Source organism: Zosterops lateralis (assembly GCF_965231275.1).
Source record: "Zosterops lateralis genome assembly, chromosome: 2".
Taxonomy (NCBI): Eukaryota; Metazoa; Chordata; class Aves; order Passeriformes; family Zosteropidae; genus Zosterops; species Zosterops lateralis.
The window spans coordinates 5,393,827-5,417,369 of NC_139763.1; the positions used below are offsets into that span (position 1 = coordinate 5,393,827).

Consider the following 23,543-nt stretch of genomic DNA (forward strand, 5'->3'; position numbering starts at 1 on the left):
ACTCCCAAGGTGTTTGCCATGAAACCCCTAATCAGGATTAGTTAAACCAGAGCTGCCTTCAGCCCCTCCTGCTTTGGCAGCCCTCTGTACCTGCTGCACATGTGGTGTTGAAAATTATTTTTGTTGAATAAAGAGAAGAAAGCTCAAGGAGAATGAAAGGTTTGGTAACATGCCTTAAAAACTCTTTGAAAAGTTGCTTTTCTGTGTACCAGTTCATTCCAGCTGTAACACTGATAACCAGTTCATCAGTCCCACATCTCTGAATAAAACATAATGCCCGTGTCTGTAGAAAACACCTCCCATAACAAATGCCCTGAACCCCTAGGTATATTCACTTGGCTTAATATAAAGAATTATGTTAATATTGTAATTATATTTATTTTAAAGCCTCTGGCATGAATGTTTATGGGATATTGTAGGGGAGGAAAATCCAGCTGTAGGGAGTGACTGTTTTATGTGGCAAGAGAGTTGCAGCTGGATGATATAAGGTCCCTTACAAACCAAACCACTCCATGATTCTATGATTCTATATCCTGCCTGTAAATTATTAAGACAGCACAGCAAGGGGTCTAACAGAAATCAGAAAGAAGATTGAAGGAAGATTTGCAGGCTCACTGGGCTGGGTCTACCCATAAGTGACTGTCATTGACCTGGGATCAATGTGGCTTCTGGTTGAGAAGATTTCAGTAGCTTTCCACATTTTACACTGGATTTCTCTTTAATACAAAAGCAGACCACAATGGATACTTATCATACAGTCTTTTTATAGAAACAGAAGAGTTCAAAAGGTAATTTTCAGGGGTCCTTTCAGAAATGTGAAATAACAACACTGTCAGTCCAAGAGCAACACCCTCATCTCCAGACTGCTGATAATACAAAATATCAGCCATGTTGGGCTGTGAAAGTGTCATGATAACAAGCAATGAACATTAAAACTCTTCTGGAAATGTCTCAGCTACACAAGGGTTCAACATACTTTGTTGTAGTTCTGCCATGCTTCTGCCAGTTGAAATTAATTCCAGTTTGCAATAATGATTCTGTCTTTTTTTTAACAACATGCAGGCTTGGGAAGGGCTGTTTCCATTGCTCTGCAGTTTCTTCAGTCAAGGTGAAAGGTTTTGGTGCAGTGTCCTGTGATATCAAGGTTTGTATCCACAGAACAAAGTGGAAGTTGACAGTTCACGTGGGTTTGCTGTTTTCTCTTGAATTTGACCTGATGAGTTGCAGCAAAAAATTAAGTTCTGATTCTGCTGGCGCTTTCGTGCAGCAGTGGTGATGCAAACACTGATTTAGAAGCACACAGGCTGCATCCAAAACCACATCTCAAGCAGATCACCAGCACCTGATCAGATGATAAGATCAATTTTGGCTGATATTGGAAAGCTCTGACAATATTAACCATTATTCAGCCCACGCCATCCCCGGCAATCAATTCTAACACTGACAACTTTCACTCCGGGATTTTTACAAAAGCCAAATGTCAAACAATCAGGCATTTTCCAGCCTAAAAATAGCTGAGGCTGTTGTATTAAAATGGAAATCAGGAAACCACAGCAGCATTTCAGATATTTTGTCCTTTGTCTGGCTGGCATCAGCCCATCCACACACTGATGTCACCACGAGGCACAAAGAGTGTGGGATCTGTATTGTCCCATTAGCAGAGAAAAGGAGGGAAAGCAGAGCATAAAGAAGCTCCTCTTCCATTTAAATGTAGTAATCTCAGAATTTTCCAGCCAAGTTACAACCTGTTGCTCATTTCAGAGATATTTACTTCAGGAAAACACCTAAGAATTTGATTTTAGGAACTTTGTTCAGAGTGACATGATAAATATATTTGAATTCAGAGATTATTTTTTCCAAGAGTTGAACATACTTGTCAAAAGTGCCAACCTTCTGCTTCCTGCTTTCTTTTGGATTCAAAGTAAGCTGCTGCTGCCTGTGCAACAGAGCATAGATCTCTTGTGGACCTATATGAATACTTTCAGGAAAAAAAGGTATTTTTGTAGTCTGGTTCTTGCAAGGTAAGTACTAAAATAACAGTGAGCAACCTGATCTAAAGTTTTTCTAGTCTTTTCTTGCAAAACTTCATCGTGACAGCATTCAGGGTTATCATTCTTAGCTTTTTTCTCCATGTAAAATTTGTAGCTGACAGTAAACACACATGCTGATCATCCACCACCCATCTGCTCCTTCCACCCAAAACAGGCTGAACGTGCAACAGTTTGCATCAAGTGCAGTTGCCAGTAGCAAAAGGAAACAGTAAAAGGTGCTCTGTGAAGGTCCAGAGCTCAGAGCAGGCGACCAGAAGAATGGGCTGGGTCCTTCTGCAGGGCTGGAGTGTGATGTGGGTTTTCAGGAGCCCAGAGCACAGCCACTCTCCTCAGGTCTGCAGTTCTTCTCTCTGGGATAAAAAATAAAACAACCCATTTATGCATCTGTTGCAAACGCTGGTGTTGCCACCTGCTGATCTCTGAAAGGGTTTTCCCACTGCCCTCAGGTCACCAAGGGAACTGAGGAGCTGCTGGAGCTGATCCTGCCAGCAGAATCATAGAAACATGGAATGGCTTGGGTTGGAAAAGACCTTAAAGCTCATCTACATCTAAAGATCAAACTACACACCCACAACCCCAGTGCTGTCACTCAATTTTGGAAGCCTGTTCCACAGCCTCAAGTCAAATGTAGTACTTGCTTGAGGGCCAGTGCCTCTTAGCACAGAAAGCCTGAAATTCTCACCCTTCAGGATTCCAACATCATTCCACCCTCTGCCATGGGCAGGGACACCTTCCACTATCTCAGGTTGCTCAGAGCCCCATCCAACCTGGCCTTGAACACTTCCAGGGATCCAGGGGCAGCCACAGCTTCTCTGGGCACCCTGTGCCAGGCCCTCACCACCTTCCCAGGGAAGAATTTCTTCCCAACATCTGATTTAAATCTATTTTCTGTTAGTTTGAAGCCATTCCCCCTCATCCTGTCACTCCAAGTCCTTGTCACTAGTCTCTCTCCATCTTTCCTGCAGGTTCCCTCAGGCACTGGAAGGCTGCAATTAGGTCACTCCAAAGATTCTCTGTTCCAGTTTGATGTGGGCTATGCCCCAGTACGGCTCTGCCAGGTACAAGCTATTCCCTTGGCCCCACTTCCAAAGGCACACTACTTCTACTTTCTTTAGGTTTGCTTCAGAGTCCATTAAAAAGTGTCCATGTTTCCATGCTGCACCTGAAAATCCTTTCTAAGGGGATAAACTGAGGAATTAATGTTTACATCTGAAGAGTTTCCCTCGGAAAAATTTCAGTATTTTAGCATTTGGCCCAATAAAGATTCTGTTGTACTTTTTTGTCCTTTGATCACTTTATAATGGAGACCTGTGATTTCATGTGATACGAGCTCTTCATCTGAAATGTTTGTATATGCAAATAAATCACAATGATATATTCTAGGGAAGAAAATCAAGCCACATTACTTGAAATCAAGTAATATTACAGGTCTTAAAGTTTCAGAAATATCCTGTTTTTCTATTTTCTTTGAGTGACAGATAGGCTTGTGATAGCTTAAATCTTCATGTGCAATATATAAGTTGTGAAAACAGTGTATGTCATACAGCATCCAGACGTGGGCTGAGCTGAAATTGCACACATCACCTTATTTTTGGGCATTTGCTAGTCTGTGAAAGTTCGATATTGGCAGTTTGGTTTGAGGAGGAAGTCTCACATATTTCACAAATTAGATGGTGGCAGGGATGGTTTCAGCACATGCCTGCATTGCTGGATTGCTGGTGCTGAAATGACATAATTTCTATCCTTGCATTTTCCCATTCCAGCAAGTTGGGTGTTGGAACAGCAGCTCTGTCTGTGAGGGCAAGGCTGCAGCAGAATGGGGTTTAGGGTTGGCCTTGCCACAAAGACAGGAAAATCACAATTAAAAGCCTATGCAAAACTTTCCACCTGTCCAGAATCCTTCCAAGGCACTGGAGGAAGGTTCTCCTGCCTTGCACTTGCACCTTCTAGTTCCACTTGAGGTGTCTTAGTGCACTTGGCCCCACCTGAGCCTTTGCAGGGTATCGGAGCCATCCCCATGGGATGGATGGTGGATGCAACCCAGGGCGAGGTGCAGAGCCTTGTCTTCTGCAGGAACACCTGTGAGCCAGGCAGGGCAGCCTGAGAGCTCTGAAATGGCTCTGGGTGACCCTGCTTAGGCAGTGGAGCCCTGCCTGGGAGTCCCAGCTGGAGCAGAGTGCCTGTCTGTGCTCAGCTGACTGAACCCAGCACCTCTCTGGGTGTCAGTGTCAGTGTCATTGTCACTCACACCTCCATGTCAGCACTGGAGAGGTCTCCTGTGACTGGACAACCCTTGGGTCAGGTGAAGGTGGCTGCAGGGTCTCCTCATTTCCCTGTCTCTGCTTTCCTCTTTCCAGCCAACACAGTGCTCCCTCTGCAATTTCTTTGGCCCACTCAGCTGCCACTCCCCAGGCTTCTCTGTATCAGCCCCACAGCTCCAAATCAAGTTACAGAATCACAGAATGTTGAGGGTTGGAAGGCAGCTCTAAGATCAGCTCATCCCAACCTCTCTTGCCACAGGCAGGGCCATCTCCCACTATCCCAGGCTGTTCCAAGGCTTTATCCAGCCTTGCTTTGAGCACTGCCAGGGATGGGGCAGTGTCCACAACCTCCCTGGACAGCCTGTGACAGGGCCTCACCACCCTCACAGTAAAGAATTTCTTCCTGTCTAACCTTAACTTCCCCTCTTTCAGTTTGTACCCAGCACTCCTTGTCCTGTCACTGCAGTTCCTGACAGTCCTTCTCCATCTTTCCTGGAGCCCCTTCAGACTCTGGAGGGTGCTCTGAGCTCTCCTCACAACCTTCTTTTCTCCAGGCACAACTTTCTCAGCCTGTCTTCTTTGTGAAGGTGCTCCAGTCCTCCTTGTAAACTTTGTGTGCCTTCTCTGGACTTGCTCCAACACTTACATGCCCTTCCTGTGTTGGGGGCACCAGACCTGTACACAGCATAGTCCTCTAGCCTCTCTTTCCTCGATCCCCATCCCCTGACTCAGCCCTTCCACACCTCCCTGCTCCCTGTCCTGCTCCAGTCCCCCTCCCCTGTGATTCCCACCCCTATGGATGTGCTGTCCTCTCCTTTCCACCCCTGTGGGGTGCCCCAAATCCCTCACCAAACCCCTGCACCCTGCTCTGCCCAAGGGCCAGTCCTGATCCCCAAACACCCCCTGGGAATTTCATGTGCCAGACAACACAGCTCAACTCTGACAAATATGGGCTAAACCAGGAGGAGCAAAGGGACAAGCAGAGGTGAAGGAACAGGGCAAACCCAGACCTCCATCTGTTCATGGATCCAGTCCAGGAAGGAAGTGGTTCGGCTGTAGACGCCCGGCTTGTTCTTCTCTGCACAGCCCACTCCAAAGCTGGTGGTCCCCACCAGCTTCCAGATGCTCATATCTTCACATGCTAAAGGCCCCCCACTGTCTCCCTGAGGGGAAAAAAAGAATTAAAACAAATGTCAGCATCCCAGAAAAGGAGGGATATGTCTGTTTGGGGAGGTAGGGGGAGAGACATAGTCCAGTAATTCAAAATCTCTTGTTTCTGCTCTGTTCTGGGTCTTGGGAAAAGCACATTACAGGAGGACTTGGAGACTTTTGATACATGTATGAGACCATATTTTTCTTTCTCTGGCTCCTGGCTATTGAGCTGAGCTGAGCTGAGCCCAAGGTTGCAACACCAAGCTCATGTCTGACTCCTTCCCTGCTTGCTCCTGCCTGCTTTTCCAGCCCTTCCCAGACACTCTGCTCTGCAGATTCAACTCAATGGACTCGCATCTAAGTACTGAAAACTCCCCATTTCTTTTTTTGCTGGGGCAGTTACCTGCCCTACGAGAATCAGAGCCAGCACAACAGCTGGAAAAAAGGGAATTTGGAGTGAGCCTGTCTCACTGGTGAGCAGAGCTCCTCCTGTCACGTGGAGCTGTGTGCTGAGCACACTGCCTTTGGGCAAGTCTCCCAGGCAGACCTGGTGCCAAGGGCCTTTTTGGGGGGTGTTGTGTGCAAAAAGGGAATGAAATGCAAATCTAGGCACCCACTGCCCTTGCTTGTTTTTTTTGTTCCAGGTGTGATTGGGATGCAGCAAATCTGGAGACATGAAGTTCACAGACTCATGGGGAGGTTTGGGTTGGAAGGGACACTGAAGTCCCTGTAGATCCAAGCCCCCTGCTTGGAACAGGGACACCTACCACTAGGAATTCCTCCCCAGCCCTATCTGGCTGCTTTTCACCACGGGCTTTGTGCACCTTGCAGGTCTCTGGAGCTGCTCACAGTGCAGGGAAGTGAAATTCAGTGCAGTACAGAGATCACAGCCAAAGCAGGGAAAGGATGGCACTGTGCTGCAGCACATGCAGCAAAATTTGTCTTAAGCAATTTTGGCTTCAGAAGTATCAGATAAGGTCCAGAGATGAAGTATAAAGAGGAAATTGTAACGTGTGAATGCACATGGTCAGTGATTGATAATCGTGGTAAGCAGAATAAATGGCACAAACCCAAATGTTTGCCCAAGAAAAGCCTGGGAGTGCCTTCTGATAACTTATCACTCATGTTTTTCCATTTCCAATGAGCACAGTTGCAGTTTGGAAACTTCCATACCTGGCAGGTGTCCACCCCTCCCTTTAGGAAACCAGCACAAAGCATGGAAGAAGTTATGATCCCACCATAGACATCCCTGTGATTGCAAATTGCATTGGAAATCAGAGGAACACCTGCATAATTCATGGTGTCAGATGTGTCACCTGTTGAAAAAAACAGAAAAAAACCCAGAAAAAACCTTCCCGTCCTTGAAAATAATCTCAATTTATAAACAGAGAATGTTTTATACACAAAGAATTGGCAATGAAGAATGAAAGAACGTGGTTCAATGACAAGACAAAAGTAAAGCCACTTGGTGTCTCATCACATACAGAACACAGCAATTTTCCACTCTGTAGAGATGTGGATTATCACAGTGCATAAAATAACAATAAAGCCTGGATATTGTGTGTTTCCACTTCAAACTAGGCAATTAATGACACTAATGAACTAAAAAACTTGTTGAACATTGTGTTCAATACTAGTGCCAAAACCTGTTCTGGATTTATCGCCTGTTCTGTTAGTCAACAAATCATCTGATTTACTTTATAAATATTTATTTTATTTCATTCAGAGCCTGAAAGGATCCTTTCTACAAATGGGAGTATTTGCACACTGCCTATTGTCAGTTTAAGGCTGCTTTTTTTTTTTTTTAATGTGGCAAACCTTGCTTTCATTTTCTCCCCACCTTTGGCTGTTATCTGTGGGTCAGGTAATGTTCTGTTCTTGTTCTCTGAACAACAGGAGCACATTCAGTGACATGAATGAAGAGTGATAAATAACAATTGCCTGACAATTCACCCATTTTCACGTGAAGGTGGTTCAGTTTATATTATTGATTAACATCACCCATGAGTCATGGTAAAAAAGAAAAAATTCCCTTTTCTCTTTTTATCCAATTTCTACATCACCCAACCTGCCTTAAAATACACATATCCTTTCTCTAAAAAAAACCTGGATAGTTAATTCTTGCATTCACCCTGTGCTTCCTATGCTTGGAGTTCTAAAGGGCACAACCTGTTTACTGAGGCTGAGTACAACACTGGGAACATTTTATATGTGTACTTTTCAACTGTTTTGGAAGATACCCATCCATTCCTTGTGATAAGATTTTGCACAGCGCTTTTGCAGTTCAGTTTGTGCATAAAATTTAGTAATATGTCTTCTTTACCCCTCCAAATATTCCAGAAAATTTAGTGTTAAACGGTGCCCCAACCAAATCCTGTATTTACTGTATGTAAGATGTGTGCATGTAGTGAAATCATCAGCAGACAATTTAAAATACCTCCTTCCACAGTCGCTCCCCATCCTGATACCCAACACATTTTCCCTGCTGGGAAATGTTCACCAAAATTAGGCAGACAGATCGGTTCAATGTGACCTATTAAAAAAATAAATAAATCAAAATTTAGCAAAAAAAGTTTATATGCCTCAGAAAAATTTGGCTTGCAGTGAACTTGTGATAAATACCACCCACTCCCCACATAAATAGCTTGGCAGTTTTCTGCATGTTTTTTGTCTTGTGGGCAACACTGAGGCTTTGAGACAACACCCACGGCAGCCCCAAAGAGTTTTGGGAATGAAGCAACACAAGGAGGTGTCAGCAGGTCAATAAATTCAAGAATGTGCAAACAAGACATGCAGCTGAAGGGAAGATCAGAGACCCCAGGGCTGCTGGGGTGACACAAGGAGCTGGGTGTGCATGTCCCTGAGAGGGCAAAAATACTTCTTGGAGAGTTCTTTGTTTCCCTCTCATCAGCTCACAGAGTTGTGGTACCCCTGTGCTATGGGACGTGGAATTTCATGGGATAAAATCAGAGCTTGATGCTTGCAGGGACAAATGGGTGCTGAGAAAAATGTATTATACAAAATATAATTGGGCATTTTCCAGTATTCTGTGGTTTTGCTCTCCACAGTGCAGTGATCCCAGCTCAAGGCATCAAGCCCCCAGCATGGAACACAGAGGGATTGTGCTCAGGTGCAGAGCCACTACTGTTCCTTACAGCTTCCCAAAGCTATTCATGAGCAGAAGAAATCAGCAGTAGCTGAGAGAAAAAACAGAATAAAATCAAGCTTAAATTTAATTTAAAGTAAAACTTTAAACCATTACAAGAGAATTGATTTAGAAAACAACTGTCTAGATGTGTCAAAGAGTGCCAGCTCCTCTTTGCAGTCAGCTCACAGTGATTAGGAGCTATTGGCAGGTGAGCATTTCAATTCATACAATATTATTACATATTTTTTCAACTCATTGTATCAACTCCAGGTAGCATCCTATCCAGAAAATAAAAGCAGTTTTAATTTAAATCATCATTATATTCAATTTCCCTTCTCTTCTCTTTGAAATTCAAGCTTGATTTTCAGCTTTGGACACTTCTAGATCCCCCAATACTCACAGAAAGGACATGATAAAAATCTCTGTGACCTCCAAGCAGAATAAGGCAGGGTGTTTATTTTAGATAGGAAGAATATTTAGAAAGAATAAAGTTAATGTTTGCCTATTAATAAAGGCCTGCAGTAAATCAATATCAGAGTGGACTGGGAACATTTTGCAGCACGTTGTTGCTGTCCATGCCTGGATATGGAGTACAGAGGAGGTGCTCACACTGAGGCGGGGGGGTTTCTGCTGGAGTTGTGTGCACAGGGGTGCTATAGCTGGGAAGGTGAGAAAGTCAAGTGAAAGCTCACAGAGATAAATTACCATTGAGAGCAAGAGGTGCTGCCAGCTTCATCAGTGCTATGTCATTCCCCATAGTCTTGGGTTTGTAATTCCGATGGTAAATGATTTTTTCCACGGAGTGAGGGTGAACCTGGGAGTCCTGCTTAGTCACAAAACCGACCTGAACACTCCATGAGCTCGGCACGTACAGGCTGGAACAAAGAGGGAGAAGAGAGGGTCAAACCTCCAGGAAAACCCTCAGAATTTTCTAATTGTCCCCTGACCTTCTGGACCTCATAAAGCTCTGCAGGCAAATAACTCCAGTCTGCTGTACTGGCTTACCTCTCTGTTAATAATGGCTATGTTTTGCATCTGCTTTTTAAAAATGTGAAAGAGGTGACTAATCTTAGTAAGACAATGGGTTACTGGTACATTATCAGTGCAATTATATGTATCTCACTACAAATGTGTGAGAGTTTTTCATCAGCCCACTCTCTGTGCTGCTATGAGACCCCACAGCTGCTGCCTGGCACAGCTGCACCCAGCCAGACCTCAGCAGCACTTCTGGCAAGGCATTTTCGAGAAGAAGCTTCCCTTCTGGAAGGTGTTTCTGCCCCAGTTCATGGGCTAGCATCAGCCTCCAGCACACGAGCAGCTCCTCTCCTTTTGGCCTCACTCCCCTGGGAAAAGGCTTCCAGGGATGTGGATTGTGTTGCCAACTCCCATCCCTCTCACCTTTCAAACACATCACAACCACCTGGGATGGGGGGGACAAAGTCAAGGACAAAGGTTCTAAAATGCTGAATTCCTAAGTTGTTATTTTTATGGCAACATGGGGCTCTAAACAGGAATGAGGTTTGTCTGTCCCATCTCTTCTCTCCACTGGGTATAAAAGCATCCTACAAGAACTTACTCAGAAGAAGGCATCCATGTTGTAGGTGCTTAAAAATGGTCTGACTAATCCAGTTTTAGCTGTCTAAATGTCTTTGGTGAAAGTGGCCTGGGGTTTGTAAGAGCAAGGAGTGCTCCTGCACTATTAGCATCAAACAAGACTGCAAAACCAGACAGCTCATTGTAAATTTGTTTGCAATTACATAAAGAAGAATTGTTTAAATAACTATTTAGCATCTATTTACAGCTCAAAGACCTCTTCAGCTGCATAAAAAGGAGCAGTGAGTAAGTGGCAAAGGGCACAAAGCACAGTACAAGTGACTAATAATCATTGAATGATCCTTGAAAAGGATCAATCAACTTATCAACTTGAAAAGAATCCTGTAATTTATTTTGGAGCTCCAGTGGATCAGATAAGCCAAATACAATTTCCATACTTGTAATTTACAGAAATTGCAGGTTGGGATACCTAAAATCTAGCACTTAAATTTTGTTATAAGATGTTTTCCCAGGGAGCTGGGAGTGGCCAGAACATCCGAAAACTGGGGCCCTGGGTTTGGACCACTTCTTGGGGAAGCTTTTTTTCAGTAAAAACTCCTGCAAAAAAGAGAGAGGAACAGCTTAAATGTTTTTATGCCTTTGGGGACTACCTAAAAACAGAGGCCAGACAAAATTAAGGGAATAAAAAGCAGTTATATTTATTGAAGGGCCTTCAGGTACATTTCAGGCAGAGAAGCTCCCCAGGGGTTACACCCAAAATGGACAATGAGTCACAGGTTTTCACACTTTTATAAGTTTGGTCCATTTGCATATTTGGGATTAATCTTCCTATTACAGCTTCAGGTAATGAAGTCATTTACCCCAAGTTTGCTCCCCCAACTCACTTTTGTTTCCATCTCTCAGGGCCTGAGACAATGAGGTGTCCTTGATTCCCAGGCCTGGAGAGGAATTGTGTTGTCTGACCAATATGGGAATGGAGTATGGAGTTTAGAGCTATACACTAAAGAATTGCAGGATTACAAATCTATGAAAAGCATAAAAGCTGAGACCCTAGGGCACCAGTCATGGACAAGGCAGCATACCCGGCAGGACATTTCTAAGAGTGGGGGTGTGGAGTCCCCTTGACACAATACCCAGGGTCTGGCCTTGGCAGGACATATCGGAGTTACCTGCCCAGTCTGAGGGAGAGAATTTCTCTTCTCAATGGTGCTCTGTACACGATGGTTTTCCCCAGTTTCCCTCCTCCCTAATACCCTTGGCCCTTTGGTTTCTCCTTTTCTCTGTTGTCTCCATTGGTTTTGGGACCCAGTGACCAGCCCTGTTTTCCCTATAGGACACTGACCTCACCTGCCCTTTGCTCTGCCCCCACACCTCAAGCTCACTGACTGCTGAACCCCAAATTTAAGCCTGAGACTGGTGTGGGCCTGATATTTCTGAGAGATTTTAGCCTGCTGGCAGCTGCTAACCTTTTCCCAAGGAAAAATTTCTCAAGAAAGCTTCTTCTCAAAACAATCTTGGCAAACAATTGTCCTTTCTAAAAACAATCTTTCTCCAGGTGGTGTTTTGCTGTTTCTTTAGTTTAACCAGTGGGGTTAGAGAGGTGTTGTCCCTATTCACCAATCATGTTAAGTCTGTATCAGAACACCTTATAAAAGGTAGCAAAAATTCAGACAATAAAGCTTTTTCTATGCTCTTTGCCTTCTGGAATATTTGGTGTCTTTCTTTTGTGTCCTACAGACCGGCACATGTTCATCCCTTTTTGCTCTGGATTTCCCTTTGGCTCCAGGAAATAAACCTGGCTGGAACTGATCTAGTGCCAAGGCCTTCTGCCTCTCCTTGCTGGGCTAGCCATGGGTCTTGTGTGGATGTGTGAGCTTGACTGCTCTCGCCTGACTTTCCCCAAGCAGCCTTTCCACCAGAAGAGAGTCCTATTGCGACCTAAGCCCCAACTCCACTCCCAAAACCCACTCCACCACACTGAGGGGACTTGGGCACTCACTCATAGACGCAGTGGGCGGCTGTGAGGATCCAGCTGGGGGTGATGACGGATCCCCCGCACAGGTGGTGGCCCTGGAACTGCAGGCTGACCTGCCAGGGCCACTGTCGGGGTGACGACGCGTTGCCACCCACGATGCGCGGGCTGTAGCTGGCCCGGGTCCCGCACGCTGCCGGGAAGGAAAGGTTACAGTTTGTGATGGTTTAAATCGTAACCAATGCAATGTAGCACTTTCACATCTGCCAATTCCCGCCTCCCAAATTTCACATCTGCCAATTCCCGCCTCCCAAATTTAGTGCGGTGGTTTGAGAGACTCCTAGAATTATTTAATGCCTTTTCCCGCTGTGCGATAGGATTAGGAGGAAAGCAAAGCAGGGTCAAACTTAAAAGGGATAATGATCGTTTGTTTATTAACAAACTCTAAAAGAAGAGAATGAAAATCAAAATGAAACCTTCAAAACACTTCTCCCTCCCCACAAACTGTTCACTTTCCCACTAATAACACAAAGAGATAAAACATGAAACTCTTAGTCTACATAAAATAGTCTTTCATGAGCTCATTCAGAGAGAGAAATCTCTTTTAGTCTGCCATGGAATTTCCCCACTGACAACTCAGAACAGTTTTCTTTTGTGTTTAAATTCTCATAAAAACAGCCACCTGCTTTTGTGAAGTCCCTCCCATTGGCAGCTTTCCCCAAGCTGTACATGGATCATGGACACAACTGGGGTGTGTTTCCAGAGAGGAAACACAGCCCTGGTTTGGGTCACATTCAGCCCCTCTTCTCCCAGCCTTGCTGAGGGTGGGAGGTCTCTGCAGCTGGAGCATCCCCACCCCATCCCCATGGTAACATCCCAGAGGTTTCTCCTCCTCCTTCCCATCCCTGCAGGTCGCTCATGGTCTTGTGGCTGTGGAGTTCATGTCCCTCCGTTCCCTGCAGGTGCAGTGCTCAGCTGAGCTGTAAAATCCCCCTGCTCCTCCCTCCTTCATCCTCAGGGTCCCACACAGACAGGCTCAAGCATCTCCTTTCCCCTTGTGGTGATTTTGCTTTTGTATTTTGAACTTTTGTATCCCAGTCTTAAAATTAGATAGCATGAAGAGGTGTGGGATGAAAATTCAATTAAGGCAGAATTTCCCTTTTCCTGCCAAGATGCCAAAGACTTGGAATTACAGTGTGAGTCCATGGACTCAACACACAGTCCTTGAATATACACTTCCTACTGAGATTCTCACTGAAATGCTCCTGCCATCTGATGCTCCCAGTCTTCCCTCAGCGTATTTTCACTTTCTGAAATACTTGGAAATTTTACATAAAAAATATAATTTTTCTTTGGTGTGATAAACTGATAATATAATATGCCCTGAGTACACGGTTTCTCCCAACTCTTGCCATGCAGTGGATAAAGAAGGGTAGTTTCTGCTTTTTTTTTTTTTTTTCACTTTTTCTGATTCTTACCCAAACACTTTAAGATGATCACATTGCCAGAAGTGCACTCCTCCCTGAGATGACAAGACAGTGCAGCATTAGTCCCAATTCACAAGTGCCTTGATTTTTTTCAAATATTATATCATTTTCCTGTGCACATAAATATAAGTAACTCATAAATTGAAAGAGGTACAAAGGAATGAACTCATCCAATCTAATCAGGGATTTTAATTGAGACACTGAAGTCGGGAGCTTGGCCACCATAAGGAGGCTGCAGACCATCTGCTGCCCTGCTGAAGAGGATTCAGTCTTCCATGAGGGAAGGCTCATCAGCAGGTCTGAAGTCTCCTTGGATCCATTGCTCCCTTCTCACTGAAAGGTAACTAAGAAAAATCAGCATTTGTCAGGAGGAATAAATGGACCATAAAGGGTTCACAAACCCACTGGGAAACATGTAAGGATCTGCAAACTGAAACAAACTGCCTCATAATGGAAAAACAAAAGTGCCTGGTGCCTATCCATTTGCAAAAATGGCATCATGGGACAAACAGTCATTTCAAACAGGTCATTTGAAAGCCTTTGTTGATTTTAATGGGTGTTGGAACAGACTCTTAGTTCATATTCCAGCAAGACTGCTGCTGAACCTCAGTCTAGCATGTGTAACACCACCAAACACTGACGAAGTACTACACGCCTAAGAAAACAACAACAATCCCAAACTATCAATAATTCCCCTTCTATTGATTCCTCTCTTCCTGAAGCAGCTGAGGCATACCTGAGGTTGGTGGCATTGTGCAGGGATGTCACTTGATCAGCTGAGAACCAGTGGCCGAGGGACACGAAATGTCTTTGGAACTGTTTTTCGACTGCAGCCACGGGCAGGTAACCTGAACTCACGTAACTGCAAATAAATCATAAACACAGCTTCTCCAGACAGCATTGCAGTAATCTGCTTAAATAATTCACCAGATCTGCTAATGAAAACCACAATAATCAGATCCTGGCATTCGATAAAAGTAATTCTATCCTTCCCCTACACTCCTTACCACGTGCATGTAATTTTGAAATAATCATGTGTGGAATCCACACATGCTGAGTTGCATTTAACTGGCAGAGAAAGTAAATTTTAATTGTAATATTACAATGAAGCTTTTCATTGTAAGTGGTTGGCACATTTCCTGAGACACTAACAAGCTCATTTTCTCCTTTCTCTAGAGTTATGTTTTGCTGCAGGGACAATGAATAATTTTTAATTTTTTTCTTCTCTTTGTTGAAAAATTGAGATGTATTTTATCCTAAAGATAATAAGAATTCACTCAAAGAAGTTTTTACTGCTAACTATAACAGCAATCAGAATGATGCCATGGTAAGAAATAACAGAACATTATGCCAAATCACAACTTCAAATCTTTCTCAATTTTGTGAAAGTTTGTGAAAGAAATGGTGCTTTTTCAGGAATGGGATCAATCCAGCAAGAACTGCCTTAATATTCTTCTCTAATTATGAGGTGGATCTTAAATCCTATCAGATGTCATGACATGAATTGTGTATACAATTTACCTACAGGGGAAGTAAAAGAAGTGGAAAATGCTCATATGTTTTTAGTGCCTCTCTGAAAGAGGCACTAGAGTGACAAATAGGATTTGGGCGCCTGCATCACACAGAGAAGATTTAGCCAAGCCATTATATTTAGCCATCATGCAGGATTTATAGCAGTAATAAAGGTATTTTCCATGTACAAGTACTCAGAACTATTTCCCACATCATCTCAAATCTCCTCAATCATATCCCTCACAAAGGTGGATTGTTAAGTCATTTTCAAGGCACAAACTACCACAAGGTTTCATTAGAAAGGCTGAAAGCCTCAGAGTTTGTTCAAAATACCAAATAAAGTTGCTGGCAGTTGGTGTCCATACCTTGGGAAGCCCAGGTGTTTGCAGGTTGTGTTCCCATACTCTGCCCTCCAGTCGTCGGAGCAGACCGTTCTCCAGGACCCAAAGGTGAACACTTGCAGCACTGCCCTCTTCCCACTCAGCCTGACTTTGAGATTCAGGACAAGAAAAGCCTCAGTGAGCTGTGAGGATGAGCATCAGGCACACAACAGGCACACCTGGACACCACTGTGGTGTCTGTGTTTTCTGGCTTGCTGAGTTTTTTGTCTTTTTCATCTTTTGGATTCTTTGATGGAATTTTTCTGTGCTTTATTTTTTCCCCCCTCCCATTAAAGAAGGGAGCTAAGGTACTCTGAACTAGGACAAAAAAATATCTTTGCTCATGGGAATGTCAGCTGTAATACAGGTGGTGGAGACTGCCTGGCCTTCCAGTGAGCTTTAAGCAAGTCGTGCTGATTGCAGTGAGTTGGAGCTGCAGGTGCTTTGCCCTGAGGAAAACTGTGGTCAGGGTATGGGATGGAAGGTGGTGAGCACCTCCTGAGTCAGAGAGCTGGATGCACTTGTGCCCAGCTGTCCTGGACCTGAAAAGGGCACATCTGTGTGGTGTTTCCAGAGAAAAGAGAGGCCATGGATGTGGTCACTGCTGAACAGCGCTTTCCCACATGTGCCCACAATTCCAGTGTTACAGAATTGCAAAGGAAGACAGGAAAAGTAGAGGTGTTGCCAGTGGCTCCACAGAAGCCTCAAACCTCCCTGGGGAAAACTCTCCAAATGCTGAACTCTCCAAATTGTGCAGGGTTAGCTGGGGCCAAAAGCTCGTTGTTCTTGTCATTCCTCCTACTGCACAGATGGAAAGCTGTGCTGCCTCTTTACCTGTAGATTCAGGAGCCAGGATTACAAGTGCACTGAGCTAAAACCCAGTTATTCTGTTTATTAATATTAGAGTCCTTTCCCTCCAATGGCTGTGAACACCACCTTCCATAACACAGGACAGGGGAGCATCATTTAAAACATCCCTGATTCCCAAAAACTACCACCGAGAGAAATTCAGGAAGAAGTTATACATTTCACACATGAAGCAGCAAACTCTGCAGCACTGAATGCACAAAAGGCTGATTTCTCTCATTCCCACATCCTTTATAATCCTTATTATCCTACAATAATGCCAGGATTTTGCAATTTAAAAACTGACACAGCACAGTGTGCCAGTGAATACAGAGTCCTGTATTTACACACCATAAGGCAGTGGGGTTACACCTTGCAGGCAGATGAAATGTGAGCAGTCAAAAAAAGCATCTGGGCTTCTAATGGAGAAAATGATCAAAAATGGCAGTAACGAAATTCAGCAATCATCACATTTATCTAAAAAGCCGTTTGATTTTTCATAAACTGTAAATCAGCACCTGAGAGAGATTGTTCCTCTGAAGTGGTGATTTAGATATCCCACTGGTCTCTGCCTTTCCTGTCTCATCCAAACTCTTTACAACAAGCATTCCTTGGTAGCTTGCCAGTTCGACAGGAGGAGGTAGGAGGTATTTATAATCAAAATTAAATTACCACATCTGTACTCATCCTCCCCTTCTTTACAGTTGAAGACACCATTGCACCTGGCTGATTTCTGGATGCACTTAAAGGATGATCGACAGCGAAACTTCCCAATGCAGTTGTACTGAACTAAAAGGAATGAAAGCACATAGAGCAATGAAAACACACTTGGATTTCAATTTAACACTTCTGCATTCCATTATCTGTCCAGATTTCAGTCTTGCTGAGGAAAAGCCACCTCCTGTCCTCCAGGAACCTTTGAAATACAACCTGGAGGTTGCTACATTGTGCTGCTAAAAACTCATTTATTAGTAATGACTTGTAGGAGGAGTCAGCCTTGCTGTGTGTGCTGACTCCTTCCCAGCTCCCTCTACACAGTTTAAGTTTCACTCCAGGGTGAGTTCCTGCCTGATGCCTCAGACCCTGAGCAGCAAATTCAGTAGATTCCTGGAAAACACATCCAGTGCTTCCTCTTCCCAAGGAGATTCCTCAATATCCCACAATCTGATCCCTATTCCAGGTGTGGAGACACATCAACATATTTGACCCCTGGACCCAGGCAGGTCACACTTCCCAGCCACAACTAAACTCATTCTGCATTTTTTTTTCCTTTGTAGAAGTTGTTTTTGATAGGGGAATGTTCTTTAATTCTTTGAAAGCAAACTTAGAGAAGTGAATTACAAGACAAAAATATGGTGTGGGCTACCCTCAGGGGATTTTTTTACCCCCGGTTTCTAAACTCAGATCATTGCTTGAGGGGAGCTGACAAAATTTTACTAGAGGAAGGTTTCCTGAAGCTGCAGGTTCCTCAGTGTTGTAAATATTACACCAATCCTCTCAGGAGTGCCAGACCTATTTCATCCCTACATGTAAATAAAATTTAAAGCCATCACACCAACAAGATTTTTTACTTCCCCAAACAAGCCACAGTAGCAGTTCAATTCCATTCTCAGTAAAAGGCTCATGAAAAATTAAGCATTTGAATGGTTAAGTGAGAACTTAATGAATAACTAAGGGTACTCACCACCCAGGCCAATGGCAACTGCTAGGATTACTGCAAGGAATAAACCACAGATATATGGGAAGTATTTTAGGGAGGCAAGAGCATGGCACATTGAAGGTGGTTCAATATCTCCTGGAAAACAGAGAGAAAGTTTCTGCGATGATAAAGCAGCTGAGTTTGCAATAGAAAAGATTTATCTAACATTAAATTAGATGTCATCAATAACTCCTGGATGTACTTCGTGAGCTGACCTCACCTGAAGGGATTTGGATTTGCTCTTTAAGGGAATAAGAAGGTTCCAAATGCTTTGGGGCTGCTGCTGCCCTCAGATAACCCTTGAGCATCTGCCTTGGGAGGATCTGAATTGTGCCCCTGCAGAGCACCTGGTCTGTCCTCAATGCAATCAACAATGTGAGCTCCAAATTTTCATTTTCATGGGCTACATCACACTGGGAGCTTCTCAAGCATATGAGCATCTCTGCTGAAAACCTGAGTCCTGGGATTAAAATGAAATTCAGACCTGTTCTGTCTGTGTAATCAAACCTGTGCGCAGCTCATAAATAGAAGTTCAAGACAAGAAGGAGGAAAGTCACTGGTCCCTTTGGACATGGAAGCAAGGTTAACTGAAAATTACTCAAAGCTAAATTTGCAAAAAAAGTAGGATCCTTCAACTAATCTCGAAAACTGTGAAAAAGTGATCTGTTCAAAGTTTTGCTATAAAGGCAAGAAGAGAACTGAGTGATGGGTCGAGGCTGAGTCTTGAGTTTTCAAGTACAAAATGATGCATCTAAAGTTAAAATAAACATTAGCAGTTATTGCTGAATGCATTTCATGAGCTGGACTTGTTTACCAACCACAGACCTCCAGAACTGACCTCTACTTAGTGGTGTTGCCAGACTGGAAGACAAGAAGAGATCCTGCTGAAAATAATGAGTGGTTCACTTGTCTTAAATGTATTCTGATATACAAAGGGCAAACTGTGGGGAAATAGCAAACACTGCTGGGTCATGGGTGCACACAGGAACTGGCAGGACCTTGTCTTTCATTTTAGTTCATACAGCTCTTCACTTCCCCATTCCTCAGACTTTATAACTGAGATTGGCAGATCCAATCAGTCAAGGATAATAAGGAGTGTCTCCAAGGGTTTATAAACTCTCTAGTAAATCCCAGCTTCCTCAGCCTCTCAGAAGCAGCTGAATAACTGGTTTTGGCAATGGAGCTGGTGTGTGGTATGCCAAAAATCTTAGACAGCTGTAGCAGCTAATGGACTAGAAAATTAAATTGTTCTGTTTTCACTCTGGATGCTCAGCCTGTCTCTGCTGGAACCCGTGGTTATTTTGAAACCTATGGGAAGCAGCAAACAGACAAACTCTCCAAGGCTGCTGCATTGTCTATTCAGGTTTTTTAATAGACCAATTTCCAAGCTGGCAAAATTTCAAACAAACCATTCAAAAATGTGCCTGAAAAGTGTGGGGGGGAAACATTTGCTCGTGTGTGAATAATCTGGCTGTGAAAAATGCTCGAGTGTGCAAGTCAACACAAGATGTCATCACATCCCTGAGCTGACAAATCTCACACCTGGGGAGAGAGGTTGTGTTTCCTCCTCCTCCCTGTGATTGCTCGCTCTGGGTGGGCAAGCACAGTCTGGCCCACAGTGGCCACTGGGATTGCAAAGGTCAAAGGGCTGTGGATTGTCCCTACCAGATCCATCTGCACTCGGGTCCACCCTTGCTTGTGGTATGAAGAAAAACCTTTTGAAGGTAAACTGAATTTGCGGTACTGGCGGTTCATCTTCTGTCACGGAGATGATTTCAAGACTTCCAGTCGTGGGATTTGTCTCTTGAACCTGACTCAAAATAAAGGAAATAAAAAAGAAAAAAGGAAGAAAATAATCATTTGAATGTTGTCATAGTCACAGAATGGTTTGGGTTGGAAGGGACCCTAAAGATTATCCTATTCCACCCCATGCCACTGGCAGGGACAGCTTCCATTGTCCCAGGTTCCTCCAAGCCCCAGCGTCCAACCTGGCCTTGGACATTTCCAGGGATCCAGGGGCAGCCACAGCTTCTCTGGGCACCCTGTGCCAGGGCCTGCCCACCCTCACAGGGAAGAATTTCTTCCTAACATCTCATCTAAACCTCTTGTAGCCCCTTTTGGGAACTGGCAGGCCACAACAAGATTTCTTTGGAGCCTTCTCCAGGATGAACAACACCAACTCTCTCAGCTTTTCCTCACAGCAGAGGTGCTCCAGCCCTCTGAGCACCTTTCTGGCCTCCTCTGGACTCACTCCAGCAAGCTCCATGTCCTTCCTGTGCTGGAGACCTCAGAGCTGGACACAGTACATTGTTACATACTTAATTTTCATGAGAGAAGCACTTATAATTAATTTACCAGCAAACTACTGAGGTTAATTTTTGTTCAGATTTGTCTAAGCACTGGAGCTACTTTTAATAACTCGCACTGGGGGAGTGGATCCATCCCCTGCTCTATAATTGCAATAGGAAACAAGAGAAAGACTAAAATTAATATAGGACAGCAGCACAGCCCCTGACAGGATCCTCATTCATGGGAATTTTACTCCAGTAAACTTTTGATGACTTACAACAAGTAAAAAACTAAAGTTAGCAACACTAGAATTTGGGGAAAATAAATTTAAAATGCTAATTTCTGACTCTGGTTCTGCACAATGGCAAAAGGAATCAGATTTTTGAACTCAGAGTGGTGTGAAATAGGTCCAGTTTTGTTAAAGACAGTGGAGCTGCTAAGCTGTAAAAGCAGCATGTTTGCAGACTCAGTCGCAGAAAATGCTTACAGTGACACATTTTAGGCATAGAATACATGTTTTATCTCTGACATTATATCTAGAATAGAATATAACCTGGAGTATTTTTTCACCTTTCAGCAATAAGGTTTATTCACTTTAGGTAAAATTTCACCTACATTTCAACGAACGTAAATCAAACTTTGTAGAGAATCTGCCAGCACAATTGTTAAATATTAAATCCAAAAAGCCTTCCAGCTGATGCATCATTTGCCCATCAGGAAACAAAACAACATAGTGAACTAAATTACATGCAAGCCAAACACTGACATTTCCCTTATTCACAGGCTATCGCACACTCCCAAAGCTTCACTCACCTCTTCCTGAGAAGTCATAGCTAAAAGCAAAACTGTTTTCCCTCTTCATTATCAAAAGCAGCCCAAAGGGAGCCCGGGGTTTGCTGAGCCCTCTGCTCGGGGCCGGTGCAGCCGTTTCCAGCAGCCGTTGTAACCCAACCTGGATGGGGGTATCGGGTGGCCCTGGATGGCCATGGCTACGGACAGGGGGAGATAAAAATTCAGCACGCTGTTTAATTAGCCTAAGAACACCAGGCAACGTTGGTGTGGGATTTGCAAAACCTTCCCTGTAACCCCTTAGTAATAGAGCCCCACTGTTGCAACCTTGGTCATTGAGAATTTTAGACTTTCTGTGCTGACAGGCATTGAACCCCAAGAAAACAGTGCATTTGTCCTGAGGCCATGGAGAGACTTCCAAAATTGAGTGATAGCACTGGGATTATGGGTGTGTAGTTTGAATAGAAGTGTGCAATATCACGTGGTGGAAAACTTAGAGTTTAAGGGTTTAGAATATAGTAATATATATATATAAAGCAAGATGGAGGTTTTAGGGCATGGGCTGAGTCCTTCTTTTTCACCTTCTTCTTCATGGGTCTATGTGGTATTTTGTAATTGGATAGAAAAGTCCACGTTGTGAGCCACGGCTGTCTGGTTATTGGGTTAAAAGTAAAAATAATTTAGGTGTCATTTCATAATTGAACAGTTTATCCTTAAAAGGCCTTGTAGAGAGAGAGAGATGGGGGGGCATTTTTAGTTTGTTAGCTAGAAGTTCTGTAGAACTCATGGTTTGTGAGACTGTAACATAGATAAGAATTAATAAACATCTGAGTCTGAGCAAGAAATACCGTCTGGTGCATTTAATCCCAACCCTGGCAAAAAGAAGATAAAAGCAACACCCCACGAACACTATGTGAGCACTTGCTCATCCTCTGTCAAAGCCTAGGGCTCTGAACACCAAGAGCTGTGGGTGGCAGAGAGCAGCAGCCCCAGGCCTTCATCTCTTCAGCACACAGAGCTCACAGACTCACCTTGCTCCTCCTTTGCTTGGTTTGGCCTTCACCATGTCCCTGCACAGAGTTTTTAAAAAAGCAGCGTCTTGTGTTGCTGAGGGATGAACTCAGATGTACTCTGGGGTTTAGAAAATGGAAATGTACATTCAGCTGCAAGGAATGCTCAAGAGCAGTTATAATTTGGCTGGGTTGTTTTCACTTAGAAGAGAGGTTCCTGACAGAGGGAAGGGTTGAGGGAAGAAGAAGAGGGAAGGGTGATGCAAAAAGTGACAGAATTGTAAGTGAAACAAGGCTCCTGAGAGGCCAGGGAGGAAATGAAGGTTTTCCGTTGTAAAACCCTTGTCCCTGGAATATGGCTGAGATGAGAGAAGCTCTTCAGTTCCTTTCCTGTGCATGATGGAGACTGGCACTTCCAAAGGAGAGGACACCACATCATGATCCTGTTAACTTAAGCCATGACATCAAGAATCCTTCATCATCTCCTGTGTCACACTTTCAGCAGCCTCCCCTGGAAATGGGGACACTCTCCCCACCAGGCTTCAGATTGTTCTGATGGTTCTCCAAATGGCTGGAGAAGCAGCTCAAGCTGGCCAGGTGTCCCAAGGGGAACTTCAGCCAAAGTGGGGAAAACGTGAGGGCTCATTTCAGGTGACCAGGGGATACATACCTTTTTTTTTTTTTCTTTTTTTTTTTTTTTTTCCCTCTCTCCTGCTTATTACTCTGATTAGAAGGGAATTAAACATAGATGTAATTTCTCGACAAAGTTTTTTTCAGGCCTGGCAAAAAATCTCCTGCTGGATGGTGTGACTGGAAACTTTTTTTTTTCTTTAAGGGGGTCCCTAAGTCTGTCAATTTTTCTTCCTGACTTGAATCAGAATCTTGTTCCAAAAATTGTGTCCTGCCTAGAAAAGGAGTTCCTTTCAGTCCACAGGGTGAGGTGTCCTGTCCTTCAGAGGGAACACTGATACCTGCAATGAGGACAGAAACAAGCATCTCCAACCAATTCACATACTCTGGCCATGCTGGAGAGGCTGGAGACCAGCCAGGGCAGCTCTGCAAAGGCTCCCACAGTGGGACTGGCACCACTGGAAAGGACAAATTCTTCTCCCTGAGCTGCTCCAAGCTCAGCCTCAGGGTGTGGTGTCTAGATGGAACATTAGATTTAATCTCCCACAGTTTGGTTGCTCATTGCCTTTGGCTGAGAAGACCAAAGCAGGAGCCACACATGGTATGGGCAGGAGGACTTGAAAACTGAGCCCAAAAGGAAAGTTTTGGCCTCCAGACTAACTCCCTACACACTGCAGGACAGCCCCACTTGTCCCCTCCTGATGCAGTTGCAGCTCAGGTGGATTTCTTGGCTTTCTTCAGGGTACAATTTAAAGTGAAAAGC

General features: G+C 44.0%; 1 protein-coding gene across 1 annotated transcript; it reads right to left on the bottom strand.

The window, feature by feature from the left end:
- Positions 1-3,043: 3,043 nt before the first annotated feature.
- On the bottom strand, positions 3,044-21,182 carry TMPRSS3 (transmembrane serine protease 3; the record flags this gene model as incomplete). The annotated part of the gene is made up of 13 exons (XM_083854473.1): positions 3,044-3,226; positions 5,323-5,475; positions 6,638-6,780; positions 7,902-7,997; positions 9,318-9,487; positions 12,166-12,331; positions 13,617-13,660; positions 14,362-14,487; positions 15,503-15,626; positions 17,036-17,152; positions 18,048-18,158; positions 19,728-19,872; positions 21,165-21,182. 13 exons carry the CDS (start codon positions 21,180-21,182, stop codon positions 3,044-3,046), a joined length of 1,596 nt encoding a protein of 531 aa, XP_083710599.1.
- Positions 21,183-23,543: the final 2,361 nt, after the last annotated feature.